We start from the raw sequence: 13,821 nt of genomic DNA on the forward strand, positions 1-13,821 counted from the left end.
GGAGATGGGATAGAGCCACTTGTTAATTGTTTCTTGTTCACAAAAGCACTAATCAAAAAATTGCTCCAGGGGCTTGAAACATAGTACAATATATGACCTTACTGGGAGAATGCAAGTTTCCAGTACAAAGGACTTAACATTTCTTACATACTGCTTGACTAAAATCTTTACAAACATTGACTATATTCTATACAAGAAACACGGCAAAATTATGTGGGTTCCTAGAATTAACCCCTTCATTGCCACAACAACAATGTGGCAGTTTTTTCAGCTGATGAAAAATATCAATACTCTGACAAGGGAAACAACTGCTATAATATTACCCTTTGAAGTGGAGCAAGATGATCGGCTCCCCTGGAGACTATTTTCTCAGATTTGGTATGAATGTTATAACTTGCATGTTATGGCTTTCTAACTTATCTTTTATTAATTTAAAATGTTCCAGCAGTCAAGGGTTTAACGTCCTCACCTTCACTTGACATGTTAGGAGGTTGAGTTTCACCGGGTCTTTGCTTTCCTGCAAACAAACAATGACATCTAGTTATTTGCTCTGTCAGTCAGTTTGTAAACTTTAATTAAATCATAATGAAATACATAAGCCACCTAACAAACAAGCACCTTGTTGCACATGCCTGCGTGAGAACAAACATCCACATGAGCACCCAGACTTTCTTTCGCTCTCTGACTTATTGTGCAACTTTGTGCAGACTCTCGTCAGTGTGTCCCAATACCCCTGTGTACACATGAGCAGATGAAGATCCCAAGGTCACAGCGAAAGTCTCAGGCTTGGAAAATATGAACACACATATGCATGCATCATCATGATCATACATTAAGCCTTGTGCTGGCTTGTCAAAGAAGACAGCTGCAGTGGGCTGTTTGAGTCAACATATCACACCAGGTCCTCATCGCATTACCAGTACCTGTCCCAATATTGGCCAATTAACTAGCCAGAGAGGATGTTAAACTCAAATAGTCGACACATACACATCATATACACTCATTCTCCTCACTGTTGTTTCTACGTACAATCTTAATTTCTACGAAAGACCATTATCTTCAGTATTTAGCAACACCTTTCATCACCAACAAAATATTACTCATGTCTGAGTGATATACATTGATCAGCCCTCCTTAATGATCAGGCATGGGAATTCCAAAATAGATTAAAAAACTTCTGAAAATTGGCCGAGGTCCAGGGGCCGCCCAGGCCCCGGCGGGTACAGGGGCAGAGCCACGTTGGGGGGACCAGGGGCGCAAAGCCCCCCAGAAGGAAAACGAATTTTAGCATTTTAGACCAATATTTTGATAGTTCTTGTGTAAGCAAATAATGGATAGAGAGACAATAGTATACATATAATGGATAGAGAGACAATAGTATACATATAATGGATAGAGAGACAATAGTATACATATAATAGATAGAGAGACAATAGTATACATATAATGGATAGAGAGACAATAGTATACATATAATGGATAGAGAGACAATAGTATACATATAATGGATAGAGAGACAATAGTATATATATAATATAATTTACCCTTTTTTTTTGCAGCGGACAATTTTTTATTTTCGCTGAAACGTAATTTCCTTTTATTATTATTATTATTGTGATCATTTTTATGCGCCTAATCTAGATATAGCCCTAGGCGCTTACATATTAACTTTTAGCGGAAATCCGTGGCTTTCACGGACAATTCCCATGCCTGAATGATATGCTCGCTATCATATCTACATTTTAAACCAGTTGTTTCACCACAGGCAACATCCTCAGCAATCTAACCGTACCATCCACCAGAAACAGAAGTTGTCACTCACGTCTTGGTGGTATATGTACATGGAGCCATCCTTTATGATGCACTTCCGTCGTTGCCAGGTCCGTCGCATGCGACTCTCGCTCTTTTTGAGTAGGAATCCTTTCTTCTCATTGCCGTGCGCCTTGTTACCCTGCAGCTGGTGGAGACTGTAGCCTGCTGGACTGCTGTTGCTGTGCGTCGGCTGGGGAATGATAGGATGGTGTTATACAATTTGTACAACAAATATTGGCACGCATGCCTGCACACACGCACACGCAAGTATAGACAGACACTCTACAAACAAAATTCGGGGAATTTGTATACAATTGTTTCTTAAAAAAAGAAGCAATGATTTCATTTTGTTCTTTTTCTTCGAGTGTTTTAATTATAAACAATATGTTTTATGACAATAAAGTGTATTTGTATTTGTATTCACATACACACACACACAAACTCACCCACACGTACTCAACCCCCCCCCTCCCACACACACATATACACCCACAGAAGCTATAGTAACGAACAATGACAAAAACAAAACAAACAAAGAGCCAACAAGGACAAATTTGATTGTAATTACCATACTTTCCGGGTCATAAGGCGCAACTTTTTTCCTCGAGTTTGACCCCTGCATCTTGTATAATGAAGGTGTATGAAATACGAAAAAAATCAAAGAGGCCGCCTGAGTACCAGTCAAACAACTTGTGATAATGCATGTTTCAGCTACTAGGTACTACCCTGGCCAAGTTTCCTCTCAAGACATCAAAGAGACAGCCCCATAGGTTAGGTCACTGACCCTGGTGCAGGAAGTGTTTCCTCTCTCAGATCTATGACAGGGGAAGCACCTCTCATAGCAAAAACTGGGTCATTGACCCCTGGGAAGAAGGTCAGTGTCTAAACAAGGCAACCCAGCTATCACAATGGACCTGCCTTTGATCTCGCGGCACACACAGAGCACACATATTTCCACTCTGTATTCTTCCTATGATGTGCGGCTTATTTTCATTCTTCGACCGTTTGTTACCGGTATACTTTTTTAATTTTGGTGCGCCCTATCGGCCCCCTGCGCCCAATGGGTGACTGGATTACCCGCTGTAGCGCCTTGTAACCCGTAAAATACGGTACTGTAATTCTATTACAGTCACAAAAAAACATCTTTATAAACATTCACACATGATAAATACTGTGATACAGTTTTATACCCAAGAGCTGTGTATGCCTATGAAGAAAAACCAACAACACAGAATATTTTTCAGTGTAATCATTTGTTATAAATTACAATTATCATCTGACCCTGTTCACTTGAGTCATTATAGGCACAATAAAATCACTGTTCCATCATGTTATTTAAAAAAAAAATTTTTTACCAATTGTCATGCAGAGCAACCAGAATTCCAGCTGTCAGAATCATTTTAAACAGTAAACTTGTGCACTTCTTTAAAGAATTTATTTAAGGAGAGTTTAATCTTATAAGAACAAAACATCACAAAAACTGTACATTTCATACGAAAAAAACAAACAAAATGCTCATTATTCTTTTTACCCTTAAAGTGTTTTACACATGCAAAAACTCAAATAAAAAGGGACCAAAACTCCACACTGTGGCATGCATAACCTAATATAAGTACGTATCAACATCCATTATTGACTCGTAGAAAATTGGATAAAGTTAACATTTGGGCCAGCTGAAGAAAAAAAAGAGAGTACATGTGCAGACCTGGGAACCCCTGTTTTTCATTTGGAGTATTCTCAAACAAACTTATGTGTATTTTCGGAAAAATAAGTGTACTCCACACAACATTTCAACATCAATGATTGAATTTACAATTGGTTCGGGCGCATCCGTTTAACCTTTAATTAAGTTTTCCAATACCTTTAAAAATAAATGCTTCTTTCAATGTATAATGACAAAAGTCATAATCATTGATCAAATGAGTTATAAAGTTATTTTAACCCCTTCACTGCCACAGTATAACAGCATTTTCAACACGTGGTAGAAACTTTAGCAACTTATCCGAACGGTCTATGGGAAAGAACTGTGTTTAGAACCCCTACAAGTTGTTGGACAGTGGTTACCTCACATTTAGTTTTCAGAAATGTCCTGAAATGTTGACACAAATCCCACGTATGATTATGGGCGTAGGACAAACTGAAAATGACCACGTATTACATACGGGGTGGGCAGTGAAGGGGTTAATCATGAAAAGAGACAGAAACAAAGAATTGTTCTCGTCATATTGTTTTCCACCGACCGTACTGATCGTATTTTACACAATCAAGTGTACACAATACGGCAAAATCGTATGGGTTCCCTGGTCTGCAAGTGTCATTCTAGATATAAATTACAGTTTGTGATGAAAGTTCCTGTGTAGAATTGTTCATCTTGCTGTCACAATGTTCTTGTTGTTGTTCTTGTTGCTGTTGAAATGAGAATATCTCTGGGAAAACTTCATAGACCGATGCATGTGTGGGGCCCTTACTAAAATTGAGGCTCAAACAAAAATCATAAATAATAGCTAGCTCACAATACCACCACACATTTACAAAATGAAGACAAACCCACCTAAATTGAAAAAGACACACACACATGAAACCAAAGATAAGCCCAAATAAGTACAAATAATTGGGGAAGACATTAGGGAGGGGAAAATAAAACACCATTTAATTTGGGGGGAAAACAAAAATACAAATAAAAATCTGAGACAGCAGCAACTTAGGATTACTGTACCACAACAAAACACAAATAAAAAAATCCCCCAAATAGACCATGTTTGGAAATAACTCTGGGCTGTGGAAGAGCTAGTTGCCCCCCTTTCAAAAAGCTCAGGCAAACATAATGCAGCCTTTGGTCAGTGGAGGCATGCAATCCTCAGGCATCACACTGAATAATCAGCTCTGATGTGCAATATGGCATGGCACACTATTTGCAAGATAAGAATCCAATTCCTTCAAAAACATGCTCCTCAGGTGTATTAGGTAAGGCAAGGAATCATATCGTGTTGTGAGGTTACCTTCATGGTTTACTTACAGGTTGCCTTCTCACTGCGGATCATAGCAAGCTGCCCTACAGTACGGCACCACATTCTTTTTCTTTTTCCTGCATACGGGTGTTCATTTTTGAAAGCCCTGACACTTTTGCTGTGCACGTACATGGGGTGTCCAGACACCGAGGAGAGTCTGCAAGTTGACTCAGGGAAAAAAATCCCTCGGCGAACCAGAAATTCAAACCCAAGCTGATAAGTGACAAACTGGTTTTAAACCCAGTACCTGGGTACTTTAATTGAGCTACATGTATCTAAGAGCTCAATTCACTGCCACTATCCACTATGATTGCTAATGCTTCTACCATTCGATGGCCACATGCTTGCCTCAGCTTTTCAAAGGCCCCACAATTTCCATAGCCCGTAAAAAAAACCCAGAGTTTTAAAAACATGTGTTTGAACCATTTCAGCGTCACACCAAGACGAAAATAAAAGCCCTCGCGGAAAGAGACACAAACACAGAGAAAAAATCACAGCAAGACATTGATCACGTCACACAACAGGGAGATATAAAATGCCAATACCCATCCTCCTCCGGAAAGCCTATGGCAAGCATGCTATGACAATAGGCAATAACATTGTTATTTATAGACATTATCTTTTCTTTCAAGGGAAAAATAAAGTACAATGTTTTTTTGGGGGGGAGTAATACACTTATACAGTGAAACTCCCCTTTAAGACTCCCCCTTCCCTTCCCTTCCCCTCCTACCCCCTCTCCCCCCTCCCCACCAACTTCCTTCCTGCTTTCTCAATTTTCTGTCCATAACATTTTGTAAGCTTCCTTCATTTTTTGACCAGTGCTTTCACAGATTTGGGGCATTCGTAAAAGTGGGGCTCCCTTAACTGTTCTAACACAAAACACACATAAATGTTTGCATGTTATGGCAAAGTTAGACAGAGACAGTCCCCAAGACAGACAGACAGACAGAGAGACAGACAGACAGAGAGAGACAGAGAGAGAGAGACAGACAGACAGACAGACAGACAGACAGACAGACAGAGACCGACAGACCGACCGACTGACCGACCAACAGACCGACAGACAGACAGACAGACAGACAGACAGACAGACAGACAGACCGACAGACAGACAAGCATACTGTGATAACCACACATAGATATTCTCTCTTGCACCTCACTATCCGAAAAAGGTAACGTTTTCTGAACAGAGGACATATCCCATTCATATAAACCATTACATCTCTTTTGCAAAAATTATATACTGTTTAAGTTTGAGTAAAAAGTGATACAAACAAGAACAAGAAGAGCAAACGCTCGATCGAGTCACTTTCGCAGTTCTGAATATTATATGAGGCATCAGATGGACAGGAAGAAATTGCTATTCACAACACAATGAGTCACGTTCACATAAAATTTGAGCCCGGTCACTTTTATAGTTTCCGAGAAAAGCCCAACGTTAAGTTGTGTGTTGCCGAACAGAAAAGGCTAGTTATCTCCCTTGTTTTTCTGATAACGTTCGTAAAAGGCTACAGATGTAAATACTTTGATGTAAAGAATAATCCTACAAAGTTTCAATCACATCCGATGAACTTTGTCAAAGATATAAAATGTCTAATTTTTCCTTTGACGCTGACCTGTGACCTTGAAAAAGGTCAAAGGTCAACGAAACCATCGTTAAAGTGTAGAGGTCATTGGAGGTCACGACTAAACAAAATATGAGCCCGATCGCTTTGATAGTTTCCGAGAAAAGTCCAACGTTAAGGTGGTGTCTACGGACGGCCGGCCAGACGGCCGGCCGGACGGCCGGCCGGCCGGCCGGACAGACTAACACTGACCGATTACATAGAGTCACTTTTTCTCAAGTGACTCAAAAATCCCGACCTACCGACCCTATTTTTTTTGGCCTATGTTACCGTAGACAGACTATTTTTTTTTGTTTTGCCTAATAGATGATTTTTGGAAATAATTCCTACGGGTTTATAGGTGTTGTAAAAGAGTGACCTTTTCTTGCAAAACCTCTGACAAACAAACATGGGACAAATCACTAGCAAGGGGTCTGTCTTGCAAAACCTCTGACAAACAAACATGGGACAAATCCCTAGCAAGGGGTCTGTCTTGCAAAACCTCTGACAAACAAACATGGGACAAATCCCTAGCAAGGGGTCTGTCTTGCAAAACCTCTGACAAACAAACATGGGACAAATCCCTAGCAAGGGGTCTGTCTTGCAAAACCTCTGACAAACAAACATGGGACAAATCCCTAGCAAGGGGTCTGTCTTGCAAAACCTCTGACAAACAAACATGGGACAAATCCCTAGCAAGGGGTCTGTCTTGCAAAACCTCTGACAAACAAACATGGGACAAATCCCTAGCAAGGGGTCTGTCTTGCAAAACCTCTGACAAACAAACATGGGACAAATCACTAGCAAGGGGTCAGTCTTGATGGGACAAATCACTAGCAAGGGGTCAGTCTTGATGGGACAAATCACTAGCAAGGGGTCAGTCTTGATGGGACAAATCACTAGCAAGGGGTCAGTCTTGATGGGACAAATCACTAGCAAGGGGTCAGTGGGAAACATGTGGGCTGGTCCAACTTTAGACTTGTGTTCTCACCGGGAGTTATTTGTGGAATTCGTGTATTGTCAGATTTGTATGTTATGATTTTTTATTGATTTTTTAACTAAATTCTTCCGGAAGTCAAGGGTTAAGCCTGCTCTTTTCTAAAGACGTACAGCTTTGTATGTTATGATTTTGTTTATCTATTTGTTCTGATCGTCATAATTCATTAATGATTTTTTTGTCCTTATTCTTCAATCATTCAAGGGCTTAGCCTGCTCTTTTCTAAAGACGTACCTCTTTGTATGAGGTCATGGAGCCCTTGAGAGCGTCTCTCAGCTCCAGGAGCTGTTTGCGCTCGTGTTCCTGGCGCTGTTTGCTCTTGACCAGCTGAGACAGCAAGCCCTCCACGAAGCCTTGGAAATGGTTCAGCGTCTTCAACCCGTCTTGGAAGAAACTGAGGGGAATAAGGAAAAGAAGCCAATTAGGTGAGCAAGAATTGTGATACATGTATAGTGCCCCCACTCCCTTCCTTTTCAAAGCCTCCAAACATCTAAGAAATCAGCTCCATTCTATCCAAATCTGAATTAACTTGATGCCTAGCTTGTGGCTTAGCTGTGATACTGAAGAAAACAAACACAAACAGAGCAACAACATGAAAATGTTAACCAACACATAGACACGAACACAGAAATCAGAAATATCCATGGTAATAAACAGTCTACTCTAAAGTAAACAAACTTACTAAGCAAGCATGATGAACATGCTCATGAAAATGTTGATACTCAACAAGGACAGATAACTCACTTTGCCTGTGCCTGGTAGTACTCGGCCAGGTTGTTGAGGAGGTCGGAGCCCTTCTTGGTTCGAATCTCGTTCACCTTGATCAGATACTGTTGGAGGAAAACACTCACAGGTTAACACTATTGTGACTAGCACTGCCACGGCGTTAACGTCCTGCCTGCCCAAGCTTGCCACCAAGAAACTTCCCAAAAAACAGTAACTGTAAAGAAATCTGTCTAGCAAGCTTGAATTAAGGGCAGAGGTGGCACGGAATTTTAGCAAACATTTGTTCAAAAACGTGTTTTGGGTTTTGGTTTTTTTCAGGTACTTTGAACATCATAGAATCACTGTGTGTTGTTTATTTTGTCAATTTCATCCTTTATTTTGCAATAAAGTGATGATTTTCAAAGTATGTGTACATGGGTGAGTGCTGCAAGTGTGAGAAATTGCTGAACAATCTATGTTTTCAAGTCCTTGCAACAACCACGATTCCCCGAATAAGCTTGGCAGTCACGCATCGAATGGTTGAGCGGGAATTCCCGTTTTCTGTGAACGTTAAAAATAGACATGAACAGTCTGTTATTTCCGTACAACGGCCGGATCGCGCATCAACTTTTTCAGACAGTAATATGAATATTCATGAGAACAACCTCTAACCTTTGAGAAACTTCTCTGGTTGGTCGTTGTCAATGACCACAGTGAAACTGCCTTATCCGTTGTAAACACAGTGTCGATTCAACGTAACTCAATATCAACTATCAACCAGCAATGTCTACTCCGAAATTCGCAAGGATCTTCCCAACGCATTCTTCCCGCAAAAGGAAGAATCAGCTTTCAGATTTGTGTACTAATTAAAAAATGGATGCCCAGTTCAGTCGTGCTATTTATAAGTTTTTTTTTTTCTTTCTTTTTTTTCTTGTTTTTTTTTTTCTTTTTTTCTTTTTCTTTTCTTTTTCTTTCTTTTTTTTGTTTTTTTTGTTGCTATTTATAAGTTTGTCACGCGATTTGTTTTAGCAAAGGGGGGGGGGGGGGGGGGGGTGAAAGGGGGATAATTTGTGTTTTTTAACGTTTTTTTGTGTGTGTTTTCTTTTCCACTGCTTTTTTAAAAGTTATTTTTTAACAGAAAGTATTATAAATAATGTTATAACCAAACAAGGTGTAAAACCTATGAATTAGCTGAAATATTGTTAACATTCTACACAGAAATAAGGAGACAGTACAGAGAAAAAAACAAGCAAATCCCGCATTCACTCACAGCATCCTGACTCAAATGAAACAAAACTGTGACACTCACCAAATGATGTCTAGGTAATCCATATTGAATATAAGTCACATTTTCACGACAAACTCCCAACTGTATACCTATGAACATTTCCAAAAGGATTAGGAGGCTCCAGCCATCCATTGTTATCAGTGCTGCCACGCCCCCCTTGCACCTACACCTACAGATCCATGCAGTACCACCCTACCATGTGTAGATTTGCCGACTCATACTAGCAACAACAGGACTGTTTCTTCCTCAATATCACTGCTATTATCGCTTTCTTGAGGCGAAAACAACACGTCGGAATCATGATCTACAGGATCCTCAAGATCCAACATCCGGAGAATCTCCTCCCGTGACAAGGCTCGCCTTTGATTCATTTTTTTTTTCTCGAAAAAACCACACAAATCAGGCTAATTTGCACATGGCGGAAGGGCACACCAAGTGTATCAAGGGAAACAACTCAATTTACTGCAAGCTTCAAAAACCGGGAAGCAATCACGACTCGTGTACCTTGTATGTCTAATACTCAAATAGTCACTTCCCGTCCGTGGGCGTGTCAGCGCTATTACTAATTTAGTCACCTCCCGTCGCGAAAGTGTTAAAGAATGGTTGGTTGTTATTTTCATCGTCTCTTCAGCTGATATAACCCAGTTTAAAGGAAGAACGACTTTAACAATCATAACACTCATGCAAGACGGAGCGAAGCTCTAGCTGACACTATCATAAGGGTCATGAAGAGAGATAATACATGTAATAAGTAAAATAGCAATTTTGTAAATGCAGTGGAACCCCATATATATATATACGACCTTGTTCTTCAGACTTTCTTTTCATAACCCCAGAAATGTACCACCATTTTAAGACTCACTTCTTTTTTAAGACCTGATTTTATCAGATTTTAGGATGTCTGGATCGAAAGGCCCCCGGGGTTCAGCGTTACTTTAAAACTTAACTGGACCCATTTTACCTGATCCCTAATGTCTATTTCTGGATTTAAACCTGACTGCTCTGCCACACTCCTCTTCTAACACATACACATGAAAGCATGCATGCAATTGCTCGCAGGTATGCATCTTCTTGCTGCATCATGAATCATTACATTAGAAACGATAAAAAGTACAAACCTCACACATCTGAAGCTGGAATATTTTTCTCTCCTTTTCCATTTCATCTGCAATCTGCAAGCAAGGGAAACAAATGAGGTGGTTAAATCTTACTACAGCACAATACTTAACTGAACTGACAGGGAAAAGTCACAGAAGATTTTTGCTATAATTAAGGATAAGTTATCATGTAGTCCTGTGAGGTTACCCTCATGGAAATTCGGGCTGCTTTCTACCTGGGGAAAGCGAGCTGCCATACAGTATACGGCGCTACCCTTTTTCCCTCTTATTTCCTGCATGTGTTCTCAGCTCCAAGCCCTGAGACTTTCGCTGTAAAATTGGGATCTGCATCGTGGGCATGCGTGCACACAGGGGTGCTCGAACACTGAGGAGAGTCTGCACAAAGCTGATGACTGGGAAGTATAGATCCTTCGCCGAACGGCAGTACCAAGCCCCTGTCGATAGCGACAAACTAGTTTTGAAGCCAGCGCCGCTACCGACTGAGCTCTCTACCCGCCATTTCAAACAGAAATCCGGGCGCAGTGGCGTGGTGGTAAGACGTCGGCCTCCTAATCGGGAGGTAGTGAGTTCGAATCCCGGTCGCTGCCGCCTGGTGGGTTAAGAGTGGAGATTTTTCCGATCTCCCAGGTCAACTTATGTGCAGACCTGCTAAGTGACTTAACCCCCTTCGTGTGTACACGCAAGCACAAGACCAAGTGGGCACGGAAATATCCTGTAATCCATGTCAGAGTTCGGTGGGTTATAGAAACACAAAAATACCCAGCATGCCTCCCCCGAAATCGGCGTTTGGTTGCCTAAATGGCGGGGTAAAAACGGTCATACACGTAAAAACCCACTCATGCAAAAACACGAGTGAACGTGGGAGTTTAAGCCCATGAACGAAGAAGAAGAAGAAGAAGAAGAAGAAGAAGAAGAAGAAGAAGAAGAAGAAGAAGAAGAAGAAGAAGAAGAAGAAGAAGAAGAAGAAGAAGAAGAAGAAGAAGAAGAAGAAGAAGAAGAAGAAGAAGAAGAAGAAGAAGAAGAAGAAGAAGAAGAAGAAGAAGAAGAAGAAACAGAAATCCCCCAAAATGCAAAGAACAGTACGTACCTCCGCGCCAGAGATCTCTGTGCGCACCATGCCTGCCTTCTCTGCCTGCTGCTTCTTCTCCTTCTCTATCTTGGAGCTGAAACATAACAACATCAGAATTACACACAATGTCAAAATATAAAGTTTAGCCATCAACTTTTCTTCATTTCATGAAAATAACACAGAGTTTAGACAAAGAGTCAAATATAAAGTTTACCATCTATTTTCTTCATTTTGTGAAGTTTTCTATCTTGGAGCTGAAACATAACAACATCAGAGTTACACAAAGAAGTCAATTCATAAAGTTTAACCATCCATTTTTCTTCACTTTTGTGTGTGAAGTTGTGTCTGAAAGTCCTTGACTAGAAATATTAGTCACTCTTCTTCTTCTTCTTCTGCGTTCGTGGGCTGAAACTCCCTCGTACACTCGTGTTTTTTGCACGAGTGGAATTTTACGTGTATGACCGTTTTTTACCCTGCCATTTAGGCAGCCATACGCCGTTTTCGGAGGAATTAGTCACTCAATAAATAGCTCACTGTAGTGAGTATAAATCTGACCTCATCTTATCTGATCTACAGAGCCATGGTAGTGGTACTGTTCACTCACAACTTGGTCTCGTAGTCCTTCCAAGCCTTGTCGAACGGTTTCTTGAGGTCCCCCTTGGCCCCCTTCAGGTCTCCCTTCACCAGGGCGTCCAGGGGGTACAGCAGCCGGTTGTTCAGCCCGTCCATCTGACATCAAACAGACAATAATCATGAGAACACCAAGAGAACGGTTTCTTGAACCCCCTTCACCAGGGCGTCCAGCAGTCGGTTGTTCAGCCCGTCCATCTGGCAAGAAATTAAGATAATAAGCATGAGAACCATCACCAAGACAATAACTTAAACCCTTTACCCCCCCCCCCCCCCCCCCAGAGCACCCTATAATTATCGCCCGCTTCAGCTCCCATATTCAGATCCCTTTCTATGACGCATATATGTTTCCATTTCTTATATATATTGGCGTTCTCCGATGTTTGAGCATTCTATAACTTTGGAAAACTGGCAATAGATACTTTAATTGCTACGATTTTTACAAGTTTGAAATTGACGAACTTATTGTAAAAAGCCTGGCTGAGCTCTTGTGACAATTAAGGGACCATTAATAAGTATCTGTCAATAAAAAGGGGGGATACTACACACATACAAACTACAAGCACTGACCAGGTGTTTCATGAGAGAGGCCAGCTCCTTGGTGACGTGTGAGAACTTGTAGAATGCCTGGCTCAGCTCCATCTCCTGTTCCCGGGTCTTGGCCAGTGTCCCCAGCCGCTCCAGGTTCTCCGCCAGCAGGTCGTCGTTGGTCACGTGCACTGCAACACACAGCGTACAGGTGAGTCATGCAACACACAGCGTACAGGTGAGTCATGCAACACGCAGCGTACAGGTGAGTCATGCAACACACAGCGTACAGGTGAGTCATGCAACACACAGCGTACATGTGAGTCATGCAACACACAGCGTACATGTGAGTCATGCAACACACAGCGTACAGGTGAGTCATGCAACACACAGCGTACAGGTGAGTCATGCAACACACAGCGTACAGGTGAGTCATGCAACACACAGCGTACAGGTGAGTCATGCAACACACAGCGTACAGGTGAGTCATGCAACACACAGCGTACAGGTGAGTCATGCAACACACAGCGTACAGGTGAGTCATGCAACACACAGCGTACAGGTGAGTCATGCAACACACAGCGTACAGGTGAGTCATGCAACACACAGCATACAGGTGAGTCATGCAACACACAGCGTACAGGTGAGTCATGCAACACACAGCGTACAGGTGAGTCATGCAAAATGCAGGTGAGTCATGCAACACACAGCATACAGGTGAGTCATGCAACACACAGCATACAGGTGAGTCATGCAACACACAGCGTACAGGTGAGTCATGCAACACACAGCGTACAGGTGAGTCATGCAAAACACGGCGTACAGGTCAGTGAGCAAGTTATGAAACCACTTTCAAAATCTCTGCAAAATCATGAAAATTTGCCAGGTAATTTTGCTGAAAGTTATTGTTAATGTCATCCCCTGAAAGCGGCATATGGCTCACTCGGCGTAAAAACGATCATATACACAATTAATATCCACTCATGCAAAAAACACGAGTGTACGTGGGAGTTTCAGCCCATGAACGCAGAAGCAGAAGAAGAAGAATATTAATGTCTATGT

At 41.5% G+C, this 13,821-nt stretch overlaps 1 protein-coding gene across 4 annotated transcripts in view; it reads right to left on the reverse strand.

Annotated features, from left to right (window-relative positions):
- Positions 1–13,821, reverse strand: part of LOC138980467 (arf-GAP with SH3 domain, ANK repeat and PH domain-containing protein 1-like) — a 75,562-nt gene that overhangs the window by 33,618 nt on the left and 28,123 nt on the right. For all 4 annotated transcript variants that reach the window (XM_070353342.1, XM_070353340.1, XM_070353339.1 and 1 more), the window contains exons 3-10: positions 12,802–12,950; positions 12,206–12,330; positions 11,620–11,695; positions 10,533–10,586; positions 8,166–8,251; positions 7,656–7,815; positions 1,823–2,002; positions 470–517 (exon numbers count right to left, since the gene is read on the reverse strand). In XM_070353342.1, coding sequence (XP_070209443.1) covers positions 470–517; positions 1,823–2,002; positions 7,656–7,815; positions 8,166–8,251; positions 10,533–10,586; positions 11,620–11,695; positions 12,206–12,330; positions 12,802–12,950 — 878 coding nt within the window. The remainder of the gene's footprint in view (positions 1–469; positions 518–1,822; positions 2,003–7,655; positions 7,816–8,165; positions 8,252–10,532; positions 10,587–11,619; positions 11,696–12,205; positions 12,331–12,801; positions 12,951–13,821) is intronic.

The sequence above is a fragment of the Littorina saxatilis genome, linkage group LG11 (genome assembly GCF_037325665.1).
Source record: "Littorina saxatilis isolate snail1 linkage group LG11, US_GU_Lsax_2.0, whole genome shotgun sequence".
Classification (NCBI taxonomy): Eukaryota; Metazoa; Mollusca; class Gastropoda; order Littorinimorpha; family Littorinidae; genus Littorina; species Littorina saxatilis.